Source organism: Hylobates moloch, unplaced genomic scaffold, assembly GCF_009828535.3.
Source record: "Hylobates moloch isolate HMO894 unplaced genomic scaffold, HMol_V3 SCAFFOLD_9, whole genome shotgun sequence".
NCBI lineage: Eukaryota > Metazoa > Chordata > Mammalia > Primates > Hylobatidae > Hylobates > Hylobates moloch.
Window position 1 is genome coordinate 17,741,886 of NW_026652284.1, and position 24,670 is coordinate 17,766,555.

A 24,670-nucleotide genomic window follows, 5' to 3' on the forward strand; every position below is an offset into this window, starting at 1 on the left:
CCCTTCCTCTGGGTGTCAGAACTGGGCATCATCCCCACGGTTGGGGAACCCTGGGCAGGTTATGGGGAGAACTGGGGGAGCTGGCCTGAGCTCTGGTAGAGGGGCCTCAGAGTTCAGAAGAGGAGCTGTTGGCCTTTGACTATTTTTCATTCCCCCCCAAAGAGGCTCTCGATACCCCCCCGACCTAACGTGCAAGTGTGGGTGCCCCCGAGAGACGGCGATCAGGTTAGCGCCAGTGAGGCTGTCTTCCAGAGAGGGCTTGGGGGGCCAGTCCAGCCGAATGAGGCACATGTCATTCTCCGAAGGCTGCTTCTTGAGTTTCGGGTTGTGGTTTGGCTTTTGCTTGAGCCCAGGGCAATACGGTGTGTTGTCGCTCTGTGTGTGTGACTTTGATGTTGCTGGGCCAGATCTGGGCCTGCCTGGGGCCTTCTCTCCACCTCCATGCCTTCTTGCTGTCCCTCTGCCGGGAAGCAGGGGAGGCCAATGCAGCCTTCGTTTGCTCATGGCTTGTCTGCTTGGAGTGGAAGCTTTCGGTGAACCTTGCGCCGTCTGTCCTTTGCCTTTGCATGTGAGCAGGAGGGCTCTGGGCAGCATGGGGCCATATGGCCTTTGTCAGGGGTTCTCCGCCTCTCTGGCTGGCTCTGAGATATCCCAGGTGATTCTGTGTCCTTGTCTGGCCTGTTCCTCTCCCCAAACTGTGGGGCTGCTTCTGTGGTAAAAGGGCGAGCTGAGCCGGCGCACACACCAGGCCGCCCAGGGCAGGGAAGAGTCCAGGCCGTCTGTGTCCCCATGCATGTCTCCCACCTCGCGCTTCCTGCTAACGCCGCCTGCTTCTTAGAGGACCTGCACCTTTCCTGGCACTGGCCAGCCCCAGTCACGCTCATCATCCTGTGAGATGCCGGCTCCCTTCCCAGTTCGCCCCTACCCTCCATCCTAGCCAAGCCCCCCAGTTACCTTGATTGCTTCCTTTCCGATTCAGGTGGTCCCCAAAAAGAAAGAGCGTAAGGTGGCTTCCGATGATGACATCTCCGAGCAGGATGGGGAGGTGAACCGGTTCTCGGACGATGAGGTCGGCTCCATGAACATCACCGATGAGATGAAGCGCATGTTTAACCAGCTGTGAGTATCCCCGTGGCCCGCACACTCTCCGTTTCCCCGGATTGCTTGGGCAGGGGCGGTGTACGGGAGGCTTGGGCTGAGAGTAGCCCGCAGCACTGGAAGAATTTGGATTCATTTCCTTTTTTTTTTTTTTTTTTTTTGAGACAGGGTCTCACTTTGTCACCGAGGCCGGAGGCTGGAGGCTGGAGGCTGGAGGCTGGAGGCTAGAGTGCGGCGGCACGGTCACAGCTCACTGCAGCCTCAACCTCTCGGGTTTAGGGATCCTTTCATCTCTGCCTCCCAAGTAGTTGGGAGCACAGGCATGTGCCACCATGCCCAGCTAATTTTTAAATTTTTTTGTAGGGACAGGGTCTCGCTGTGTTGCCCAGGCTGGTCTCAAATTCCTGAGCTCAAGCGATGCTCCTGCCTCGGCCTCCCAAAGTGCTGGGATTACAGGCGTGAACCACTGCACCCAGCCAAGATTCATTTTCAACATTTGTAATTTGGGAAATGTCATATGTTCAGCCTCTCTTGGAAGCTCGAGGAGGTCAGGCATTGCTGAGCCTGGGGCTGAGTTGACAGGGCTGGATGGCAGCTGCAGAATCTGGACAGGCGCATACTCTTCCATTCACCAGCATCCTTTATGTTCCCTGTCTGGCATTCTCCTGCCTTTCCTTTGAAAGCTTCTTCCAAAAAAGCGGTGGGAGAAGGGGTGTTCTTGCCCATGAGATACAGGGGCTGGGCTGTCCCCTCTCTGGTCATGTGTAGACATATCTGTGTCTGAGGATGTCATGAACCCAGAAGGGGCAATGGCAGATGTGGTCTTATTTGTAGGCTATTTTTTTTTTCTTTTTTTTTTGAGACAGAGTCTCACTCTGTCACCCAGAGTGGAGTATAGTGGCCAGATCTCGGCTCACTGCAGCCTCTGCCTCCCGGGTTCCAGTGTTTCTCCTGCCTCAGCCTCCCAAGTAGCTGGAATCACAGGCATGCACCATGATGCCTGGCTAATTTTTGCATTTTTAGTAGAGGCAGGGTTTTACCATGTTGGCCAGGTTGGTCTCGAACTCCTGACCTCAAGTGATCTGCCTACCTCTGCCTCCCAAAGTGCTGGGATTACTGGCATGAGCTACCGCACCTAGCCCGTGGGCCATTCTTGAGCAGACCTTAGCCAGACCCACCTTCACTAGTTTGCTCTTGGTGAGCTGGCTGTATTGACTGCACAGCTTGCAGAAATGGCTCCTGATGTTCACTTGGAGGGGGCTTCAGAAATGTCACTTTGCTCACTCCAGACGCCCATCCTAGGAGATGGGGTATCACTCCCCTCTTGTAGATAGGGAAACTGAGACTCTGAGAGGACAAGGGAGTTGAGCAACACCACTCAGCTAGTATGTGGCTGAGCTGGGATTCAGAGCCAGGCCACCTCCCACGCTAGTGCGCTCTCAGTAGGAAATGCTGCTTGGGGTGGTGGCAGGGTCTGGGCTGGGTATGGTCAGTGGTGGGCGAGCCTGCTGGTGCCAGCTCTTAGAAGCTGCTATACCCACTCCAGGCTCAGTGATGTCATGTTAGTACCTTAAAATTTGCCATTGCAGGAAATCGGCAAATGCTACCAATCAGAGCTCTGGGAGGCTCTGCCACCTCCCAGAGCCCCCCCCAGAGAGGGCATGCTCCTTCTAGCAGATGCCTTTGACATCATTTGTTTCAAAAGCCCGGGGCACGGGCTCTCCTAACCTCCCTGCACAGCTCTGAGGCTGGCTCAGAATTCCATAGTCCAGAGCTCACTCCGCCCAGCCCCTTCATTGTACAGATGAGAGAATGGGCTCAGAGGGGCACACGCGGAGTTAGGACAGAGCCAGGCCCCCAACTCTTGGTCCAGTGCTTTGTCCCCCATGCCATGCTTGGAAGAGAATTCTCTCTTCTGTCCCCATTCTAGGCCGACTTTTAAGATAGACAGGAGGCAGGGGCAGGGTTGGAACTGGGTGGGGACAAGAACTCTTTTGCCTGATACTTCCTGGACCTGCCATTCCCTTGAAACAGAACTGAGATGGGAGCTGTATTTTGGGGGTTTGCTATTTAAGGGTGGTAAGGAGACCCCTAGATTCTTGATTCCTCTTGATTCCCCCCATCTCATATTCTTATCTTCTGCTGCCTGCCAAGAGGGGCTTTTTTTTTTTTTTGAGATGGAGCCTTGCTCTGTTGCCCAGGCTGGAGTGTGGTGGTGTGATCTCAGCTCACTGCAGCTTCCACCTTCCGGGTTCAAGCAATTCTCCTGCCTCAGTCTCCGAAGTAGCTGAGACTACAGGCACGCACCACCACACCCAGCTAATTTTTTGTGTGTTTTTTTAGTAGAGACTGGATTTTACCATGTTGCCCAGGCTAGTCTCAAACTCCTGGCCTCAAGTGATCCACCCACCTCGGCCTCCCAAAGTCCTGGAATTACAGGCATGAGCCACTGCACCCGGCCAATAGGGGCTTTTGGAAAGAACCAGTGGTTGGGTCTAGGTTTTCTGAACATTGCCCTGGGCGTTTCTGAGCCTAAGACAGGATTGTATGCCCCGGAGAGCCCAGGCTGGGTCCATGTGGTTAAATTAAAGGACTTATCTAAAGAAATTGTTGTCCCTGCTTTTATAAAGTCCCCAGGGCATTGTTAAGCTGACCAGGAATGGGGTGAGCTACAAAAGGAGACAGATCAGAGTGGAAGCCAGGGGGCCCCATGGGCAAAGGCTCCAGTGTGTAGAAAGAGCATTCAGATCCAAGTCAGGCGAGACTGGCTGCAGGAGTGGGCGCCTCAGTGTTGATAGAGCTAAATTGGGTTCAGTATGGAATTAGATTTAGCTGGTTGTAAAGTTACCTAAGTTAAAACAAACAGGCCGGGCGCGGTGGCTCACCCCTGTAATCCCAGCACTGTGGGAGGCCGAGGCGGGCGGATCACGAGGTCAGGAGATCGAGACCATCCTGGCTAACACGGTGAAACCCTGTCTCTACTAAAAATACAAAAAATTAGCCGGGCGAGATGGCGGGCGCCTGTTGTCCCAGCTAAGCGGGAGGCTGAGGCAGGAGAATGGCGTGAACCCCTGGGGGCGGAGCCTGCAGTGAGCCGAGATCGCCCGCCACTGCACTCCAGCCTGGGCGACAGCGAGACTCCGTCTCAAAAGAAAAAAAACAAACAATGAAACCTCTGATCACTTTGATCACCCCCCCACCCCCATTTTGCAGTTCTGTGTGGGCTGCCCTGACCCCACCCCAGGCGGGGCCCTGGGCCTTTCCCATGGACATCTCCACCAGCTGTGGGCAGGACCCTAGCCAGGCTGCCCCTGGCCGGATCTGATGAAGTGTTTGAATAATGCAGCCGTGTTAGAGTTGTGTTTTGTTTTGATCTAAGTCGGTTGTTTGGGCTTCAGACCAAGGAGAAGAGGGGGAATGTGCGGCTCTCCCCCGCTGGGGCCAAGTCTCCTTCTCAGCCCCACTCTGCAGATTTGTGAAGTGGAGGCCTCTTCCGAGTCCCTTTTCTTGCCCGTCTTTCTGTCCTTTCCAGCTTCCTGTCCCTCGGCTGGGGTTTCCTTCAGATCCCAGACGCTGGGAAGGAAGTGAAGTCAGGAATCGAGTGTGTGATGCGGTGACCGCTGGACCCTGGCGGCTCCCGGCCACATGGCCCACTCCAGCACCCGCCCCCACCAGCTCAGGACCCTGGACTCGGGGAGCCACCTATGGGCTCCTGTGGGAATGGCTTTTGGAGGGGAGCCGGCCCGGCCTGACTCCAGGGGGCGCTCGAGACAGCTTTTTACCAGACAGCCTTCTTGGGACCTGCCCAGCCCCCAACCCAGTCCATTGGGAACATTCATTGCTCCGGAGGATCCAGGAAGGGAGTTGAGGGAGGGCAGGCAATGGGGAGAGCCCTGGGATGGCAACCTGGAGACAGGGTCCACACTGTCCTGTGCTACCGATGCACTGGGTCAAGTGATTTCACTCCTACAGACAGCCTTCCCCTTGGAAAGAGGGGTATGTTGGATGAGCTGATCTTTAGGTCTCCTCCAGTTGGGGTAACCAATGCATCTTGGGAACCCCTTAGTCCCAGGCAAACCTGCCTGGTTGGTCAACCTACTTTTAGTTCTAGCCAATAGGGAGGTCTTGACATCTCCCAGGCTTTGAATTCAAATCTCATTTCCAGCATGTATTGGTCTAGAAGGCCACTGAATCCCTCTGAGCCTCTGTTTCCTCACTTGCAAAATGGGAATGATAGTTATGCTTACCTCATAGGATTGTTTTGAGGGTGGAATTGTTTTGAGGGCGTTGCATTTTGCTGCATGCTTAGTGGCTGGTCCAGTGCCCAGCACCTAACGGGTGCTTGGGGAGTATGTTGATGGGGAGGAAAAAGCTGTAGGAAACAGAAACATTTGGCATTCTAGCCTGTTTCTGCTACATGCTAGCTGTGTGGCTTTAGACAGTTGAGTTATCCTTTCTGAGCCACCATGTCTTCATCTGTAAAATAGGTATAATACCAACCTTTCCAAATTGCAGAGAACATGATATTATATTGAGCATCTCACTCGAACTAGGGGCTCAAGAAATAGCTGTTAAATGAATGAGGAAAATTGCAAGATTGGACTTGGAGGAAAATATCTTTAGTCCCAATTAATTATAGCCTGACATTTAAAAAATACACATTTTTAATTGTATAAACAATACATAAATACATTCTGCATTTTAAAAGAGTTAAACTCCTTTTGGATAAGGCGAATGCCCCCTTTGGCTTACTACCCCTGTCTTTCCTGAGGACAGCCTTGAAGGTGTGTACCCGCTGGGCAGCTGCCCCTTTCTGTCCCCTGTATGGGTCCGTGGAGCCTGGCTTCTGTTCAGTCATGCCTTCTGGTGTCACCCCCACAGGCGGGAGACCTTTGACTTTGACGACGACTGTGACAGCCTGACGTGGGAAGAGAATGAGGACACGCTGCTGCTCTGGGAGGATTTCACCAACTGCAACCCGACCATTGACCTGCAGGGCGAGGTAAGCCCGGCGCCTGGCTTCCCAAAGGCCAGGGGGCACCTCCTTTCAATGGTCCCTCATCCCTGTTATTTTCCTACAGCCCCCGCCACACAGCTAAACTGTCCCCTTTGGGCCGGGCGTGGTGGCTCACGCCTGTAATCCCAGCACTTTGGGAGGCTGAGGTGGGCGGATCACCTGAGGTCGGGAGCTCGAGACCAGCCTGGCCAATATGGTGAAATCCCATCCCTACTAAAAATATAAAAATTAGCCAGGTCTGGTGGTGTACACCTGTAATCCCAGCTACTCGAGAGGCTGAGGCAGGAGAATCGCTTGAATTCAGGAGGCAGAGGTTGTAGTGAGCCGAGATCATACCTCTGCACTCTAGCCTGGGTGACAGAGCGAGACTCCATCTCAAAAATAAATAAATAAATAAATAAATAAACTAAACTGTCCCCTTTGTTCTGTTTCCCCAGCAAGAGGAAAACTTGGGCAACTTGATCCACGAGACCGAATCCTTCTTCAAGACGAGAGACAAGGAATACCAGGAAACGATAGGTCAGATCGAGGTGAGGGCTCAGGACGTGGAGCACACTCGTGAGGCTCTCCTGAGGTCCACATGGTTGAGATCCTGGCGATCAAACACCCATGTGTCATGGGCAGGGGTTGGTAGAGTGGGGCAGGCGCAGGATTGGAAGTCAGGAGGTCTCAGGGGCGAGTAACATCTTTCTTAGGGCCTCAGTTTCCTAATCTGTCAAATGGGGGTGGTGATCCTTGCCTGCCTCAGAGAATTAAAAAGAATATACGTAGCTGAGATGACGATCCCATAATAACCACAGAGCTGACATTCGAGTGATAATTGAGTGACGCAAGGTACTGAGTACGCCTGGTATCCTTACCTCTACCCTATGCAGTAGGTACCGTGCACTGCTTTTACAGAGGAGGAGATGAGGTTGGAAGAGACCAAGTGACTTGCCCAAGGCCTTGCAGCCAGGAAGCAGCATTGAAGTGTAATTCTCTCTGGCTCCAGAGGCTGTGCACGTGATCACTTCTATAAATGACAGTCATTGCTACTATGCAGGAGAAAGGGAAGCCCAGCTCTTTCCCTGGAGGAAGTATCACTTGATAGAGGACAAGAATCAGAAACATGAAAAAGCCTTCAGGATTTTTGTAATCAGGTCTGGATAAAGGAACCCAGAGATGCTGAGTTATCAGAACTGGGTGGGGTGCATCAGAGCCAGGCTGCTGCTGGGGTTGCTAAGCAACCATTCCTCTTTGGCCAGAGGGAGTTCTAGGGGACATGGACCCATGTGCAGAGAGCAGAGGATGAGGGAGGTTGATGTCCGGAGGCAGGGTCCTGATGGCATGGTGTCCAATGGTGGCCTCGATGGCACCATCCCTGAGGAATCCAGGAGGGGAGGTTGTTGAGGCTTCTGCCACGAGGATGACTTGCCCTCACCCTTATTCCTCATTGGTTCCTCCCAGCTCGAGCTGGCCACAGCCAAAAGTGACATGAACCGACACCTGCATGAATACATGGAGATGTGCAGCATGAAGCGAGGCCTGGACGTGCAGATGGAGACCTGCCGTCGGCTCATCAAAGGCTCCGCAGACAGGTACCTGCCCGTCCTCCCAGGGGATTCGGCTGTGGTGTCCTTGGAGGGGAATTCCCAAGGCTGCAACTCGGCCATGTTTCATGCTCCCAACCTAGCTCTCTGTCCGTCCGTCCGTCTGTCCGTCCGTCCATCCATCCATCCAGTGACTATTAGCACACCTATGTGCCTGATGCCTTACATATCTAACCTCATGCAAGTCCCACCACCACCCTGCCCCTTGTTGATTCAATAGATACTTGTCAAAGGCCTGCTCTGTGCAAGAGGGTGGGGCCAGTGAGTATAGCCCCTGCCGTCAAGGAGCTTAAGCCCCATTTTCTGCTAAATTGGGGAGCAGAGGAGGTAGACAGGGCATGCTCCCATTTGCTCACAGGAAGTGATTTCCCTTCCTTTCCCATCTGTTAGTCTGTTTTTATGGTGCTATAAAGAACTGCCTGAGGCTGGGCATGGTGGCTCATACCTGTAATCCCAGCACTTTGGGAGCCTGAGGTGGGAGGATTGCTTGAGCCCAGGAGTTCAAGGCTAGCTTGGGCAACATAGCAAGACCCCATCTCAAAAAAAAAAAAATGCCTGAGACTGGGTAATTTATAAAGGAAAGAGGTTTAATTGACTCACTGTTCCACATGGCTGGGGAGGCCTCAGGAAATTTATAGTCATGGCAGAAGGCACCTCTTCACAGGGCAGCAGGGGAGAGAATGAGTGCCTAGCAAAGGGGAAACCCCCCCTTATAAAACCATCAGATCTCGTGAGAACTAACTCACTATCATTAGAACAGGATGGGGGAAACCGCCCCCATGATTCAATTATCTCTAACTGGTCCCTCTCATGACACATGGGGATTATGGGAACTACAATTCCAGATGCGATGTGGGTGGGAACACAGCCAAACGACAGCATCTTCTTCCAACCCAGGGCCTGTCCCCAGGAGACTGACATGTGTCAGGCATGGCATATAAAGCAGAGCCCCTGCCTTCAAGGACACACAGCCTTGATGGGGGACAGCCATGCTGAGAATGAGCTAATATGAGGAGAATGCCTGCCACACAGCAAAATACGTTGTCATTATTTTCCTCGTTTTGCTGCATTACTGTACCAGAGGGAGGGATAGCTCTGTGGGGGGCAGATCTGTGTGCAGGGCCGTGGCCTTGCCTTTCAGACCTTTAACTCCTCAAACCGCCAGAACCCACTGTGGTTATCTCCATTATTCAGACAGAAGAGCAGATGCTTAGGCAGGTTAAACAGTTTGCCTAAGTTCCCCCGCCCCCAGAGATAGAATCAGAACTGCAGCCCAGTGATGTTAACCGTATCCTGCATGGCCTCCTTTTGAGCGCTGAGTCACTCAGGGTTTACTGAGCACCTACTGTGTGCCCAGACCTGGGTTAGGTGCTTGGAGGGTAACGGCCAAGCTTGATCCATGGTCCAGCTCCCAAGGGGCTTTCTTCCTAGAGAAGCCAACACAGCCAGACCGAGTAGTGGCCGGTGCAGGGGGTTACCTTGTGAGCTTAAAGGATCTTAAGCATAGCTGAGGGAGGCAAGAGCTCAGGGCCAGGCCCCTCTGAGGGTAGATCTTATAGCAGTGGCAGCTCAGCCTTCCCACTCCTTGACCCTTCAGAGGCCCAGGGCTGCTCTGTGAATTTCCCCACTCTCTTGTGCTTCTCAGGAATTCACCATCCCCCAGCTCCGTGGCCAGCAGCGACTCAGGAAGTACAGATGAGATCCAGGATGAGTTTGAGCGGGAGGCGGATGTGGAGCCCATGGTCAGCTGATGACTGAGGCCCTGCGAGCCTGGTGGTCTTGGTGATGGGGCCCTGCCACCTCTCCTCACGGGGCCAGGAAGGCCCCTCGGAGTGGGGTTCAAAGCCGCACCACACAGACTTTCTCTGCCCTCCCTTCTCTGGAGGCCCCGAGGGACTGCTGCTTCCTTCCCTCCTTCCACACCACCAACGGGTGCCCCGTCTCCATCCCCCACCCACCCAAGGAATGGTGCTGTCAATTTCTATTGTTCTCCACATTACAAATGCAGACTTCTGTGCGGACTTTGCAGTGTTAACTGTGCCTTCTCCCTTAAGCTGAGCCACTTTGAGCTCCAAAGAATTATTCCTAGCAGGTGTTTTTATACAGAACTCTAAGCTGAGGGCCGGGCCAACCCGGGCATGGTGTAATGTGGTTTCTGCCGTCCGTCCCACCTGCTCCTCTGATTGGCCATGGGTTATGCCCTCCCTTCCTCCTGAGCCAGCCCAGACTGGCCTGGGGCTTGGGGTGCTCTGCCAACCCCCAGGAAAGAGCCGCTTGCCTCTGTGAGCTTTCTAGGCCTGGGTAGGGACCACCCCAATTTTCTCACTCCCTGAAGGAGAGAAAGGTGGAAGGAAGGGAAGGAAGACACATTTTAATTTTTGGGGGGGATCAAGTGGCAAAGTTGAAGGGACAAGGCACTGTGAGGGGAAGGCGGAGCCTCACTGTGTTTAAACTACTATGCAAAAAACAAAACAAAAAACAAAAGCAGCTTGCCTTATATCATTGTGGAAGGCAGAACCTCTTCTGGGCTCCTGGCTTCCCCCTGGAGCTGGGAAGGAGGCCGGAGTTAGGGTGATCTGTGTCGCAGCACTGACTGGGTAGTGTGGGTTTGGCCAAGGTTGGTCATGAGGCCGGGATTCCTGTGAGGCACTGGCCTGCCTGACCACTTGCTCCCTTCCAGACCTCTGGGTTCAGCGCGGGGGCGGAGGGATCCTTTATTGCCCTGATAACTTGATGTTCTTCCCTCCCTCGCCAGCCAACAATAGAGGCTTAGAGATCTGTAATTTCTCTGTGAGAAAGTCTGAAGGGGCCAGGCCTGGTCTCTGCTCCCTTCTACCCGCCTTGGGTTAGGACTGTCCGGCAGTTGCCTGCTTTTGGCTGCTGGCAGGAGAGATGCCGGGTGGGCTGCTGGCAGGGCAGGAGCTGGAGTGAGGACCGTCCTCTTTCTGCTCCTGAACACACGTAAGTCTCTCTCAGCAATTCCCTCGACTGGCCAGTCGGGGTATTGATCTGAGCCAGCATCCCCCAAGACTTGAATGGCTCGAGTGGGCCTGCGTTGAAGGGCACTGTGTGGCGACCCTCCCCCTTCCAAATCTCAGCTTGGAGCCAGCTGAGTAGGCTTTGCTTTATTATTATTTTTTAACTTTTCATACCTACTGCAGTGGGTCTGTTGCCAATTTTAATTTTTTGTTGTCCCAGGAGCTCCCTCTAGTGGTCAAGGTAGCAAAATGTGCCCAAGGACTAGAACTTGAGTCCCTCTGCCTTGTCTGGAGGCAGAGGGGGCTCTGGGTTTGACTGGGATTGTGGTCCCCAGGGGTCCATGACCTTTAAAGCTCTTCTCTCTTTTCTGTTTCCCCCACCTGTGTTACAGTCTTAAAAGTACTGTACATAATAGATACATGTAGAGAGAGAGAGACAGCATGGGAATGTGTTAGTGACTACGTGTGATGTAATTTATCACGATTTGGTGGCCTTCGTCATGAGTTTTTTCCTTTGTTTTCTTTTGCTGGGGGCACCTCCCATGGGTCCCCTGCGGCAGTCTGGCTGTGACGCTTCCATAGTCAGCATCTCTTGTTAGCCAAACAGTTCCCTTTGGCAGGTACTTGGAGGGACAGTGGTTTTGGAAGAGAGACGGCCCTTCTCTCTCCTCACTGACCCTTGTTCTAAAGGTTACAGGGTTCAAACATACCTGATTCTTGTTGTTATTGTTGTTGAATTTTTATTTTAACCAAAGGTTATCAGAGCCAGTTGGGCTTGGACCTCAGCTGCTAAAAAGATTTTCCGTTTCCACGAGGGCAGGAAAACATCCACCCTCATGGGTCTCCTCTGTCCAGGGCTGAGGGAGGCGTTGGACAATGTGGTGTGGGAGTTTCGTGGGCAGTGTGGAAGCCAGCCCTGGGTTGTTCCCCAAGGTGGTGGGAGGGTGACAGATATATCTTTAGACTTAAGACTGTAAGGCAGCAGTGTTAGCATTGGAGTAACTAAGGTTACTGTGGTCATCGGTGTCCGGCGGTATTATTTTTACTTTCCTCCTTGTATACATAGGTCATTTGTCTTTGAGGACTAGGGTACTCTAGGGAGTTTGAAAACTGCAGGAGCCAGAAAGAGATCCTGGCCTGAGAGTCCCTTCCAGCTGGCTTTTAATATCTGCTCTCCTCTTGGGAGTGAGGACTTGGGGCAGGTGGGGGGGAGAGGGAAAGCCACAGTGTGATGGGCCTGCCGCCTGGGCTGGTTCCTGGGTCCGGCCTGCCTGACTGCCTGCCTCTCCACCACATGCTTTTTTCAGTTAATGCCAGTGGGCCCTGCTTGTCCCCTCACCATGAGCCCACAGCTTGCCAAGAAAGACCCCAACGCTCACTGGGGCAGCACCAGTCCTAGCTGGGACGAATTGGTCCATCCTTTGTAAAGCTGTAAATACTTAATTTTGACTTTCTATTTCTAAGCCCAGTGTCATATTGACACTGGTATTTTAGAATTGTTCTCAGACGGGCTCTCCTGCGCTGCCCTCTGTCTCCTATTTTGGGGGGTTTTATACAAACAGAGGATTGGGGAGGGATAGGAAGACTAGCATCCTTTTGGCTCCCTGGTTGGTTGTGAAATACACACACACACACACTCACTCACTCCTCTGAGACTCCAAACAGAGAAAAAAATTATTGGCAAGTCAACACATTTTTCTTTCTTGTCTTGAGAAAATGTCTTGAGGCCAAATCCATCGTGGACTAACTCTGTGCGTAGAGCTCAGATGACCTAGGGAGAATTAAACCACTTACACTTGGAATGGGAGGAGAGGGGGTGGGGTGGGGGAGAATATAAGATGTAACTTAAGCTAAATGTAATCTATTTATAAAGCAAGAGACTCTCATCTATTTTTATGAAAGGAAGGGTTTTTTAATCTAGGGTAGGCAGTTGTGGCAGCCCAGCATTTTCCTGTGGACAAGACATGGTGCATGTTGTTGCTGGATTGAATGGAACCCATTCCTGTCTCCTGGCCTCATCTTCTGTCCTCATTTTTGGTCATCCACACCCATAAGCAGCTTCAGCAGAGTGTAGGTCCCACTTTACCCCATTCTCCTCTCCTCTGACCCCTCAGCTCCTTGGAAGTCTTGGGGCAGGGATCTGAGGGGGTGGGTGGGCTGCAGGAAATTCAGAAATGTGGTGGGTGGGGGAAGGGACAAGGCGCATTAGGGAGGGAACAAGCTGGGCTCTGGGGGTGGGCTCTGATTAATTAGTTACTCTGACTCTGGTCTGCCGAGATCCATTTCCAACCCAGCTGCGTTGGGAGAGAGTTGGGAGGCAGCAGAGCATGGGTGACAGTGGGAGCACATGACTTCCTTGGAGCCTGGGCCTTTGCGGGTCCCAGGTGGTCAGGCAGCTGGAGCAGGAGTGGAAATGGTGTAAGATGCTCACAGCCCAGCCCTGGCTGTGTCTACTCCAGGCCAAGCCTGGGCTGCAGTCCTTGCTGTTTTCCCCCCAGGGCCCTGGGCGGGAGGGATCAGGGTGCTGGGGGTTTCCTAGGACAGGGGTCTTCCCCCTGGAGACACCAAGCTCTGGCTCTAGAAGAGCTCTTTCCCGGAGTGGGGAGTCTGGAGGGGACTGGGTGGGTGCAGGTAAAGCCAGATTCTCTCTGGAAGGGAATTTTCTGTGAATGGATGATTTCCAGGCTCAGGGTGGGCTGTGTGTTAGTTCTGGGCAAATCCCTCACCAAGACCCCTCCCTCCCAAGCCCTCAAAGAAACCAGGCAGAGCCCTTCCCTGCAAGACCCCTTGTGGACGTTTTTGCATCTACCTGATTTTTAGCCCCATCCTGGGAGACTTTATACCCCATGATTCCATCCTGCCCAACCGTTGCTGTTGTCTGCCAGCTGGGTCTAGCATCACAGGGAAGGGGGGGATTTATACTCACGGAAAGACTACTGATCCTACCGGAAACCAACCTGTTTACTGTACTGTTGTAAATATCATGCCCTTTATATCCTGTATATTGGCTTCTTTTAAATAAAGTGAAATGTCTTAGAACTGATGGTGCTTTTTTTTGTTTTTGTTTTTAAATAGAAGATGAATCTGGTGTTGGGGGAGGGGTAAGAGGACGGAAGGCTACAGAAACACTCAAACTCATTAGCTAATTAGCCATAAAATGGGGGATTTCATATCACCTGTTACATTTGTAGCTCACAATAAAAGCTTTGGAAGATGACAAAGCAGGAATCATTACACACATTTTACTGAAGGGGAAGAGAGGACACGAGACATCACAGGCTCAGTAACTGGCTTGGCCTGGTTTGGAACTGATGTCCTTTTAACCACAAAGCCCCCATTTCTCCAGGCTGTCCAACGTGCCCACAGGAGGTCACCTTCCCAGGCTCTGGATTTGATACTAACCAACGTTCTAGTTTTTCTTGTTAAGGGGCACGTTCAGGGCAACATTGCCCAAATGTGAACTGAGCCCACCTGTCTAGGGTCTTCTCCAAAGATGAAGACAAATAGCCGCCTCCAACTCCAATTTGCTTTTTGCCATTCCTAATACTTGGCACTTAGGTAATTTCCCTCTCCTACTCTTCATTTAAATGTTTAAATTCTCCCAAAGTATCTTAAATGGTGTAATCTGGAGAAAAATAAGTGGCTTAAGATCACGGGGGCTTTGTGAGTTGGGTACTATTACGTCCGTTTTACAGATGAGGAAACTGAGGCCCGAAAAGGATATGTAGTCTGCCTAGTGCCCTGTTGAGGAACCGGAATCAGCATCGGAACTGACTCCTAAGCAGGTGCCCAGTTCATGCTGCTGGAAGAAATATAAACAAATTAGAACAGAGAGTAAGGAAACGTAACATTACTTTAGGAATAGATTGGGTCTCTGAGACCTCGTCATCAGAGAAGACTTCAGAATCCAAGTTTTAAATAGCATTCTAGTGTTTACCAAGCACACAACATTTTGCAAAGAAAGCTGAAATTTTTACTTGGGGGTAAAAGGCTCAGGAACAACTGGTTTTGCGGCCAAAGGCTTTAAATGAAAAGCTAAGCGTTGGCCAGCTCAGGTTTTATCTTGCATTGATCGTAATCTGCAAGGAAGCTAAGAAGCTGGCCGGCCTCGCGCCTGGAGGGTAGGTGGAGGGCGGCTGGGTCCTGGCCAAGAAGCTGGAAGGCAGGCTCATTCCAGGGGCCGCAGCCCCCGGGAAGAAGCAGGCGGCAGGCCGCGCTGTGGCCCTGCGGGGTCGAGGAGTCTGGTAACGGACAGGTTTCCAGGCTTGCACAAGCCACTTGCGCCCTGAGAGAAATCAGTCGGACGCCCACCGCTCCCGGGGCGCACACCAGGGGGCCGGGCGCAGCGAGTCCTTCTGCCCCGCTTCAGCACGTGTCCCATTCCGGTTATCTCATTGGCTCTATTCAGCCCCTCGCTGCTCTGCTTTGGAAGGCTGCAACAGGACCGCCCCGCTGATTGGGTCAGAAGCTTGGTGTGTCACTCTGATTGGTCGGCAGGGTTCACGCCCTCTCCCCCGGGTCATACCGTAAAGAGAGGAGGGGAAAACGCATGCATTTCAGGACTTCGCTTTCGGATTCCCTTGCCCTGTGTTGTGTAATGCCCCGTTATGGCACTAGAGATATTTTTTATTAGCCGAAGCTAAATATAGTGGGACTTTGGCTGATCCCGAGCTCGGAGGACAGCCGGGGTGATCCGTTTCCCCCCGCGGATCGAGGTGGTGCGCTCTGGACGGGGTCGTGCATTCTAGCCTCGCCCAGGCGGACGATCCAGTTAACATCCCCGCTGCGAGCCAGAGATGCTGCTGCCGGCGCCCGCGCTCTGCCGCGCCCTGCTGTCCCGCCGCTGGACCGGGGCCGGGTGAGTGAGCACGGGGCCCGGGGCGGCCAGAGCGCGCGCCTGGGGCCCGGGAGCCTGGGAATCACTGGGCGTCCCCCGCGCCGCCGCACTCCCTCCCTCGGACCCCCAAGCTGCCTCGGTCAACGCCGGGTTCCTCAGGGGCTCCCCTCCGGCCCCCACCCAGGCCTTTCTCCCACTGAGATTCCTTAGCCTCCTCCCTCAGGTAGTCATCTTCCTTTAGCGAGGGGACTCCTCTTCCCGAATCCTGCGACCGAGTAGGGTGCCTCGGTGGCCCTGCCGGTTCCCACGCTCGGAAAGTAGCCTCTGTGGTCACTCACCTCACTCCTAATACTGGATCTTCGCAATTTGCTGGCTTCCCCTGAGGGGCACTTCTACTTTTACCACACCACGCATCTCACTTCCCCACCCTCGTCTCACGTTCAGTGCCCCCATCCCGCCCCGGATTCCCCGAGTCCTCCTCTCCTTCTACCAGGATTTCTACCTCTCTCTTTCCCGCTCCCCACGCACCCCGACGCCCGCTTTTTTTTTTTCAAGTTAAATGTTGGACAGAAAAGAGGATTCCTTTCTTCTTGTAGGTGGAATAATCATATTTATGGAGTGCTTATAATGAACCAAATGCTGGCCAGGCACTTGGCAGGTGTCTTATCATGAGGATTCAATGAGTTAATACGTGGGGAGTGCACTGAACAGTGCCCAGCACAAAGGCAGCGCCCGGTTATTATTATTGCCACGATCATCATCATTATCACCTCTGTTTAAACTTCTCACTCCTGTGAGGCAGGTATTATTCCAAATAATGAAGAAACCCAGGAGCAGTTCAGGGGTGGAGCTGCCTTTCAAATCCCGATTTGCAAACCTGACATTGTGGAGCCAGGTGTCTGGACCCTTGCCCACTCAGTGACAAATATTCTCAGAGCCCCTCCAGCTCAGAGCTAGGTTTGGAGAGGTAGGTGGGACACAGACCCTGCCCCAGAGGGGTTCCTAGTCTGGTGGGGCTGCCCACCTGTGGATCAGCTCCCCCTCCCATTTGAGTTTTGTTTGCTTGACCCCTGGGGCTGTTAGTGGCTGTGTCTCTCCTGATGAGCTGTGCCCTTTCTGAGTTAATCAGTGGCCCTCTCCCTTCCCCCAAGGGATGGCATGGTGGTGCTCTCAGCACAAATGAGTTTCAACACTGCTGTGTGTCCTCTGTGGGTGGGGAGGGGATAGGAAAGGGCACGGGAAGAGGACATGGGACAGAGGGGTTCCTCTTCTAGGCTGAGACTGGGGCCACACTTGCCATACTCCCTGTGTGATCCCGTTTGCGGGCCTTCCCTGAAGATGGGGCTTATAGAGTCCTGTGTTTCCTGAGTGCCTACTGTGAGCTGGTGCTCTGCCAAACACCCTAGAGGTGAGGAGTACCCAGGGAATTTACATGGGGTGGGGCCTTTGAGGAGTTTTCGGCTTGATAGGGGAGAAATGCATAGGAAAAACCTCCAATATCTAGTAGAAAGCAATCCATATTCTAAAAGATAAGCCCATGATAACAATAATAATTATCAAGCAATCAAGCACCACGGGCTTAACACCAAGCCGATAAGTACTGTCTCATTCCTGTATTATCATGAGAAACGATCTGCCATTCAGAGATATATGACTGAAATTACAGTTGGTCTAAATCCAGATTTATGCTCTGAATTATGAGGCCTCCTAAATTGAGAAGGGAAAGAGAAAGAGCATTTTGCAACCGGTTCCCTGGGCTCAGGTTACCCCTTTAATACAGCAGCTGGCCGCATGCCCTAGACGGGATTTCTCAACCTCACCACTATTTGCATTTGGGGCTACATTTTTGTTGTTGTGGAGTCTGCTGTCCTGTGCACTGTAGAATGTTTAGCAGCGTCCCTGGCCTTTACCTACTGCATGTCAGGGGCACCCCCGGCCCTGACAATTACGAAAAAAACCCTGGCCCTGACAGGAAATACAAGTTCCCAGACATTGCCAGATGTTACCTGGGGGACAAAAATCACCTCTGGTTGAGAGCCACTGCTCTAGAGGAACAGCTTTGTTATTTGATCACTTGTTCATTTACTCAGTGAACATTTAGGGCACACCTGTGACGTGCCATGTCTGCATTTATGGAGAAACAGTCACAGGGCTTTTTCAGTGACATCCCTCAGTGTCCTACGTGTAAAACTCTAGTCCTGAGAAAAACTGCTGCTTTTGAGGAACGGGTATAGGAGATGTTTCTTAGTGTTTTCTTTTTTGCCTTGAGTGCCAGGAATCTCTGCTAGTTTTAAAAAATACCCTTGATACATGTTTTCTTTTAGTTTAATACATGTCAATTGTGAAAAGTACAGATAAGGCAAAAAAAATAGAAAAATCACCTGGAATTGTACCACACAGAGGTACCCACTGTTAACATTTTGATTCATGACCCAAAGGACTATAAATCATGCTGCTATAAAGACACATGCACACGTATGTTTATTGCGGCACTATTCACAATAGCAAAGACTTGGAACCAACCCAAATGTCCAACAACGATAGACTGGATTAAGAAAATGTGGCACATATACACAATGGAATACCATGCAGCCATAAAAAATGATGAGTTCCTGTCCTTTGTAGGGACATGGATGAAACTGGAAATCATCATTCTCAGTAAACTATCGCAAGGACAAAAAACCAAACACCGCATGTTCTCACTCATAGGTGGGAATTGAACAATGAGAACTCATGGACACAGGAAGGGGAACATCACACTCCGGGGACTGTTGTGGGGTGGGGGGAGGGGGGAGGGACAGCATTAGGAGATATGCCTTATGCTAAATGATGAGTTAATGGGTGTAACACACCAACATGGCACATGTATACATATGTAACAAACTTGCACATAGTGCACTTGTACCCTAAAACTTAAAGTATAATAATAATAAAATTTAAAAAAACCCAAAACATTTTGATTCATGTCCTTTAACTTTCCATGAATATACATGCTTTAAAAAAAACCTCATAGAAACAAGCTCATCTGCCCATACTTTATTGTAGCTTGTTTTTTCCCTTTATACATTTGTCTGCCTTACATATGTTCCCAGGCCCTGGAACTGTGTCTGGCACCTGGTAAGCCCTTGGTAAACATTTAGGGAATGAATGAACTTATCGTGTGAGCCCTTCCTTGTCAATCGATATTTATCACGGCCAGCCTCAGGATAATCACCATAAACATGTGGCCTTTATAGGTGGGCCCAGGGATGGCAGCTGGTGACAATGACTGCCATTTACTTTTCATGTGGATTATTTTACTCAGCCTCTCAGCAACCTATGAGGTAGGGGTTACCACCCCCATTTCACAGATTAAACAACTGAGGCCCATGGAAATTAAGGAAAACTTGTCCGAGGCCTTGAGCTGGTGAACACCAGGCCTCCCAGCTGACTGTCTCTTTTCTCCTTTAACCCTGACTTCCTATTTTTTTCTCAATCAACTTTACCATCAGTGTCCTCAGTTCTCTTTGAAAACAGGCAGGATACAGATTAATAGCCAGCCCAGGCATGTAGTAGGCTTGTAAGAGTTCACTTCTGTTCCTTACTTCTTGTGCCAAGCCCAGATGTGACTCCTGCTCAGCCCATCTGACATCAGGGGGCTTGTGGGCCAGAATTGGCTACTGCTGTGTCCCCTGCAGTGATCCTGGGTGATTTTGGACTCTTCTCAGGCTACCTGATGGTTTAATTTTCAAAATACCAAAAACACCCAATGCTTTTCCCAGTCTGCCCGGCCCTTGGATGGGCACAGCTTGCCCTGGGTCGGGAGCTGGCATTTCCCACCATTCCTTAGACATTCTCTGCTGTTGAACTCCTCCAACCAGTGGCTGGGGCAGTGCCTTTGCCCTGGAATGTCCTGCTGGCCATCTCGATGAGCCCATCCAGTGCTTTGTGGCCTTGGCAAGGCAGCTTCTGTCCCTTCAGTATCCTCATCTGCAAAATGGAGATGATTGTATTAACAGCCACGTGGCAGATGGCTGCAAGGATGAGCGGTGATGTGACCGGTGGTTTCCTGGATGCCTGGTACTGAATGTGTGCTCTGTGAGTATTTGAGTGGAAGAATAATTAAAACCTGTGATTATCATCACACTTCTAAAGTAGTGAAAGCACCATTGAGGCAGTGCTTGGCAGTGGCACCCCTGGGAGCAGCCTGCATCTGGCCCGGCACACAGTAGGCGTTGAACGGTTGTTGTTGAGATGGTCCAGAACACAGCATGGCTTGGATCCTGGCTCCAACTCTTGGCAGCTCTGTGGCCCCGGGCAGGTTACTCACCCTCTCTGGGCTCCCTTATGTTCTCATATGGAAAATAAAGATGACAGTAGTAATCACCTCATAGGATTGTCCTGCGGGTTAAATGGTCTCATACATGAAAAGCACTTTGGAGTGCCCAGCACCTGAAATACTCAGTAAGTGCTGCTGCGGTTATGATGATCCCCCTCTCCCACCAATGAGTTTCCCGGAGTGATCATCTTCGATCAGGAATATCAAGACAGCAGGGGCCCAGCAATGAAGGATGGTGGCAGGAGGGGAGGTATGGGCCTCAGATGTCCTCGGTCTCTTCCGTTTATTCCAATTAAGTACCCCAGATGCCAAACCCTTTCTGTTATTGTTGGTTTTGTTTGTTTGTTTGTTTTGGAGACAGAGTCTCATTCCGTTGTCCAGGCTGGAGTACAGTGTCACGATCTCAGCTCACTGCAGCCTCAACCTCCTGGGCTCAGTCATCCTCCCACCTCAGCCTCCCAAGTAGCTGGAACTACAGGCGCACATCACCATACCCAGCTAATTTTTGTATTTTTTTTTTTTTTTGTAGAGACAGGGTTTCACCATGTTGGCCAGGATGGTCTCAACCTCCTGGGCTGAAGTGATCCTCCTGCCTCAGCCTCCCAAAGTGCTGGGATTATAGGCGTGAGCCACCGCGTCCAACCTTCTGTTAGGGTTTTGACCCTGCTCACCTCAGGGGATGGAAGAGACTTCTCCCCTTCTTGTAGCCTCCTTAATCCCCAAACTTTCCCTTTCCTGGCAGAGGTCATGGCATGGAGTGAAGAGTCCCTGGGCTGAGCTGCTGTGCCAGTGGACAGCTGAGTGGCCTTGGGCAAGTCACTGCCCACCTTGGGGCGGCCGCTTTCCTCAGGTGGAAATGAGGTTCTAGCTGTATGGTGAGGAGGATGAATGTGTCCCTTCAGCCCCACCTGACCATGGGCCTCTGAGATGTTCCAGGTGCTTCAGCCATAGTGTAAGTCTCCTGAGTAAGGAACACCTGGGGTCAAATCCTGCTCTGTCACTCATGAGCTGTGACCCTGAGCCAGGAGTGAACCTCATCCGTAAACAGATCATTCTACGGCCGAGTATCCCTCATCTGAAATGCTTGAGAACAGAGTGTTTCATTTTTTGGGTTTTTGTTTTTTTGAGACGGAGTCTCGCTCTACCTCCCAGGCTGGAGTATAGTGGCAAGATCTTGGCTCACTGCAACCTTCACCTCCTGGGCTCAAGCCATCCTCCTACCTCAGCCTCCTAAGTAGCTGGGACTACAGGCACACGCCACCATGTCCAGCTAATTTTTGTACTTTTAGTAGAGATGGAGTTTTGCCATGTTGGCCAGGCTGGTCTAGAACTCCTGACCTCAAGTGATCCGCCCTCTTCAGCCTCCCAAAGTGCTGGGATTACAGGCATGAGCCACTGCGCCTGGCCAGAAGTGTTTTGTATATTGGACTTGCTTGGATTTTGGAGAATTTGCTGAACAAGTTGAGCATCCCTACTCCCAAGTTCCAAAGTCCAAAATGTTCCAATGAGCATTTCCTTTGAGCGTCATGTTGACACTCAAAAAGTTTCAGATTTTGGAGCATTTCGGATTTTGGATTTTTGGATCAGGGATGCTCAACCTGTCATGTGTCCCTCATACACTTGTGTGGTGGATTCAGTGAGATGATCCTGTCTCACTAAGGTTAATGCTTGGCATGTGGTGGCAAGTGCTTGACAAATGTTGCCTGATGTTTGCTGGGCAGTGGCTGAAGCAGCTCATCTCTGGCATTGGGTCTTTCTTTTTTTTTTTTTTTTTTTTTTTGAGACAGCGTCTCGCTCTGTTGCCCAGGCTGGAGTGCAGTGGCACAATTTTGGCTAACTCCAACCTCTGCTTCCCGGGTTCAAGCAATTCTTCTTCCTCAGCCTCCCAAGTAGATGGGATTACAGGCATGTGCCACCATGCCCAGCTAATTTTTGTATTTTTAGTAGAGACGGGGTCACCATGTTGGCCAGGCTGGTCTCAAACTCCTGACCTCAAGTGATCCACCCTCCTCAGCCTCCCGAAGTGTTGGGATTTCAGGCATGAGCCACTTTGCCTGGCTGGGCCTTTCTTTCCCTCCAGGTCCCGCCCTGGGCCCTGCACTCTCCCTGCTCACCTGGTGTTGCCTTTATCTCAGTGATAGAGAGGATTAGCCTTATCAGGCTCCAGATAATGGCTGGGAAAGCCAGGAGGCTGAATGAAGCAAAGATAATTTCCTTTCTATTTCTCCTCTCCTTGTCCTTGGCCACCCCTCACCCTAGCCACTGGGGAACCCAAGGGGCCCGTGTCCAGCACCAGGTGATAGCAGAAGAGCACTGGCCTTCGAGTCCAGTCCTGGGGGCCTGGTGTCAGCTGTGACACTCATGTATTGATTGTATTTCTCAGGTGCTTACTGTGGCTGGTCAGTGTTAGGCTTGGGGTGCCTGGTAGTGAATGGAATGGGTACGGGTTGGCTGTGTGGAGCCTGTGGCCTGGCGGGCACACAGATGGTCATTCAGAGGTTTATAATAGGGTTTTCACTAGTGCTTCCAGAAAAGTCTAGAGCTATGAGAGGATCCGATAGGAGCCCCATTCCGGCTGTGTGAGGTTGGACCAGTGGAGGGCGTCTCAAGCAGAGGGGACCCCAGAAAAGACCGGGGTGGCTGGATTGCTGCAAATGGGGCAGGGTGATGCAGAATACATTCGGAGGCCTTGGTAAGGATTCTGATGTCTTTATTTCAGAAGAAATGAGAAGCCACTGAGTAGTTTCTCACTGAGCTCCCCACTGTGCCACCTCTCTGATGATCGGATTTTCATGTTAACTTTGGTTGCGGTGTGGACTTGAATGACTTGGAGACTGGAGCAGGACTGGCATGGCATGAGTCCAGGTGAAAGTGAATAGTACCTCGGACCAGGTGTCTTGGACAAGGTGGAGTCTGGGCCCTCTGTGTCTTTTCAGTTTTTCCCTCTATAGATTTCTGTATCTGCATTGGCTGGCCCACAGCTCCTTGCAACCCTGACATCTCCTGGTGCAGAAGGTGAAACGGTGCATGACCTTTGTAGATCAGATGCCAGTACTTGCAACCCTGACATCTCCTGGTGCAGAAGGTGAAATGGTGCATGACCTTTGTAGATCAGATCCCACTTGTAGAGGGTGAGGGGGACCAACTTGAGGTCTCAGGCCCAGGGCATGAGGAGAAAGGGCACTGCAGATTTTCAGGGAAACCTGAGTCAGATTCAGACTCTGCCTTGTGCCACCTTCCCTAAGTGGGAGGACTGACGGCTGCTCTGAGAAAGGTTGGGTTGGATTCATATCTGCCTCCCAGAGCCGGACACTTCCTGGGTGCTTGGAAAACCCGTGCTGAATAATTGAGTGAGCTGTTATTGACCTGATCCGATTTATCTCTCCATCCTTGCCATGTGGAATAAACGTGTACTGACTGCATAAATGCATGAATGGATGAGGAATACCGTCCTGCCAAGAAGGTCCTCATGGATCCTCAGAGAGGCCCCAAGTCCTGTGACTGATTCGTCTCTGCCTTCACCCGAGCAGCCAGTGGATGGGTACTCCTGTTAGCCCAAAATTGTTCATGAACCAAGAAAAAAAAAAAGAAAGAAAGAAAAAAGAAAGCATTGATGGGTGGGAGTCCCTAGGTTATTTTTAGCTGCAGTTGACTCAGGCTGAACTTTGAACTAGTGTCTGTTCTCCAGGCCACACTCAGACTGATGGATGGACAGCTGGGCCAGTGCTTGGAGACTTCCAGGCACAGAGAAAGCCATGGGGGCATGTGATCCTGAGGTCACAGTGGGCATCTGGGCCTCTGCCCTGTGGAGGAGGGAGGCCTGCAGGATCTCTGTCTCTGACAATTCCTGGGAGGGAACGGAGAAAGGAGAACTGGCCGCTACTACATTCATTCATTCATTCATTTAGAGATGGAGTCTTGCTCTGTTGCCCAGGCTGGAGTGCAGTGGCATGATCTGGGCTCACTGCTACCTCTACCTCCTAGGTTCAAGCGATTCTCCTGCCTCAGCCTGAGGGTGTATAGGCACACGCCACTACGTCTGGCTAATTTTTTTTGTATTTTTAGTAGAGACAGGGCTTCACCATGTTGGTCAGGCTGGTCTCGAACTCCTGTCCTCAAGCAATCCACCCACTTCGGCCTCCCAAAGTGCTGGGATTACAGGTGTGAACCACTGCAACGGGGCTACTGCGTTTTAACCTGGGGATGGAATAGGGTGCTGTGTATTCCTCCAGTAGTTGCTGAGTACCTGGACCAGCCCCTGAGGCTGTGATTTTGGGGGGCATCTGGGAGCCCATTTGTCTCTGAAAGCCTGATCTACTGAAATAGCATTCTAAGACCTTCACAATTTTCTTTGGAAAGCAAGAGCAGGAGAGGTGAGGAAAGGCCAACACTTGTAATCCTCCTGATGACCCTGCAAGGTGCATCGTGTCAACCTTAAATAGTGCGATTCAGAGAGTAGGACTAAGTAGTTTATTCCAGCCCAGAACTTGAGGATGGCCACTGGGGAGCATAGATTCAAGTTACCTCAAATATACACTCTGATTAGCTGCAGTAACAAGTGGGCTTTTAAGGTGCAGGGGAAAGAGGCAGTTTCTAAGTCATTTACCAAAAATTTATATTAAAATAATATAAGCTACTGGCAGGGCACGGTGGCTCACGCCTGTAATCCCAGCACTTTGGGAGGCCAAGGCGGGTGGATCACTTGCAGTCAGGAGTTCGAGACCAGCCTGGCCAACATGGTGAAACCCCATCTCCACTAAAAATACAAAAAATGAGCTGGGTGTGGTGGCGGGCACCTGTAATCCCAGCTACTTGGGAGGCTGAGGCAGGAGA

General features: G+C 51.6%; 2 protein-coding genes across 4 annotated transcripts in view; both read left to right on the forward strand.

Moving 5' to 3' along the window:
- Window positions 1-13,721, forward strand: part of IFFO2 (intermediate filament family orphan 2) — a 51,807-nt gene extending 38,086 nt beyond the window's left edge. For 2 of the 3 annotated variants that reach the window (XM_032759114.2, XM_032759115.2), the window contains 5 exons: window positions 980-1,119; window positions 5,980-6,100; window positions 6,553-6,645; window positions 7,562-7,692; window positions 9,350-13,721. In XM_032759114.2, coding sequence (XP_032615005.1) covers window positions 980-1,119; window positions 5,980-6,100; window positions 6,553-6,645; window positions 7,562-7,692; window positions 9,350-9,455 — 591 coding nt within the window. In that variant the 3' untranslated portion in view covers window positions 9,456-13,721. Of the gene's footprint in view, window positions 1-162; window positions 226-979; window positions 1,120-5,979; window positions 6,101-6,552; window positions 6,646-7,561; window positions 7,693-9,349 lie in introns of all 3 variants that reach the window. The other variant, XM_032759113.2, reaches the window with a different exon arrangement.
- A 1,725-nt stretch (window positions 13,722-15,446) lies between these two features.
- Window positions 15,447-24,670, forward strand: part of ALDH4A1 (aldehyde dehydrogenase 4 family member A1) — a 29,998-nt gene continuing 20,774 nt past the window's right edge. The window contains exon 1 of the mRNA XM_032759112.2: window positions 15,447-15,540. Within this exon, the coding sequence (XP_032615003.1) occupies window positions 15,479-15,540 (62 nt within the window). The 5' untranslated portion in view covers window positions 15,447-15,478. The remainder of the gene's footprint in view (window positions 15,541-24,670) is intronic.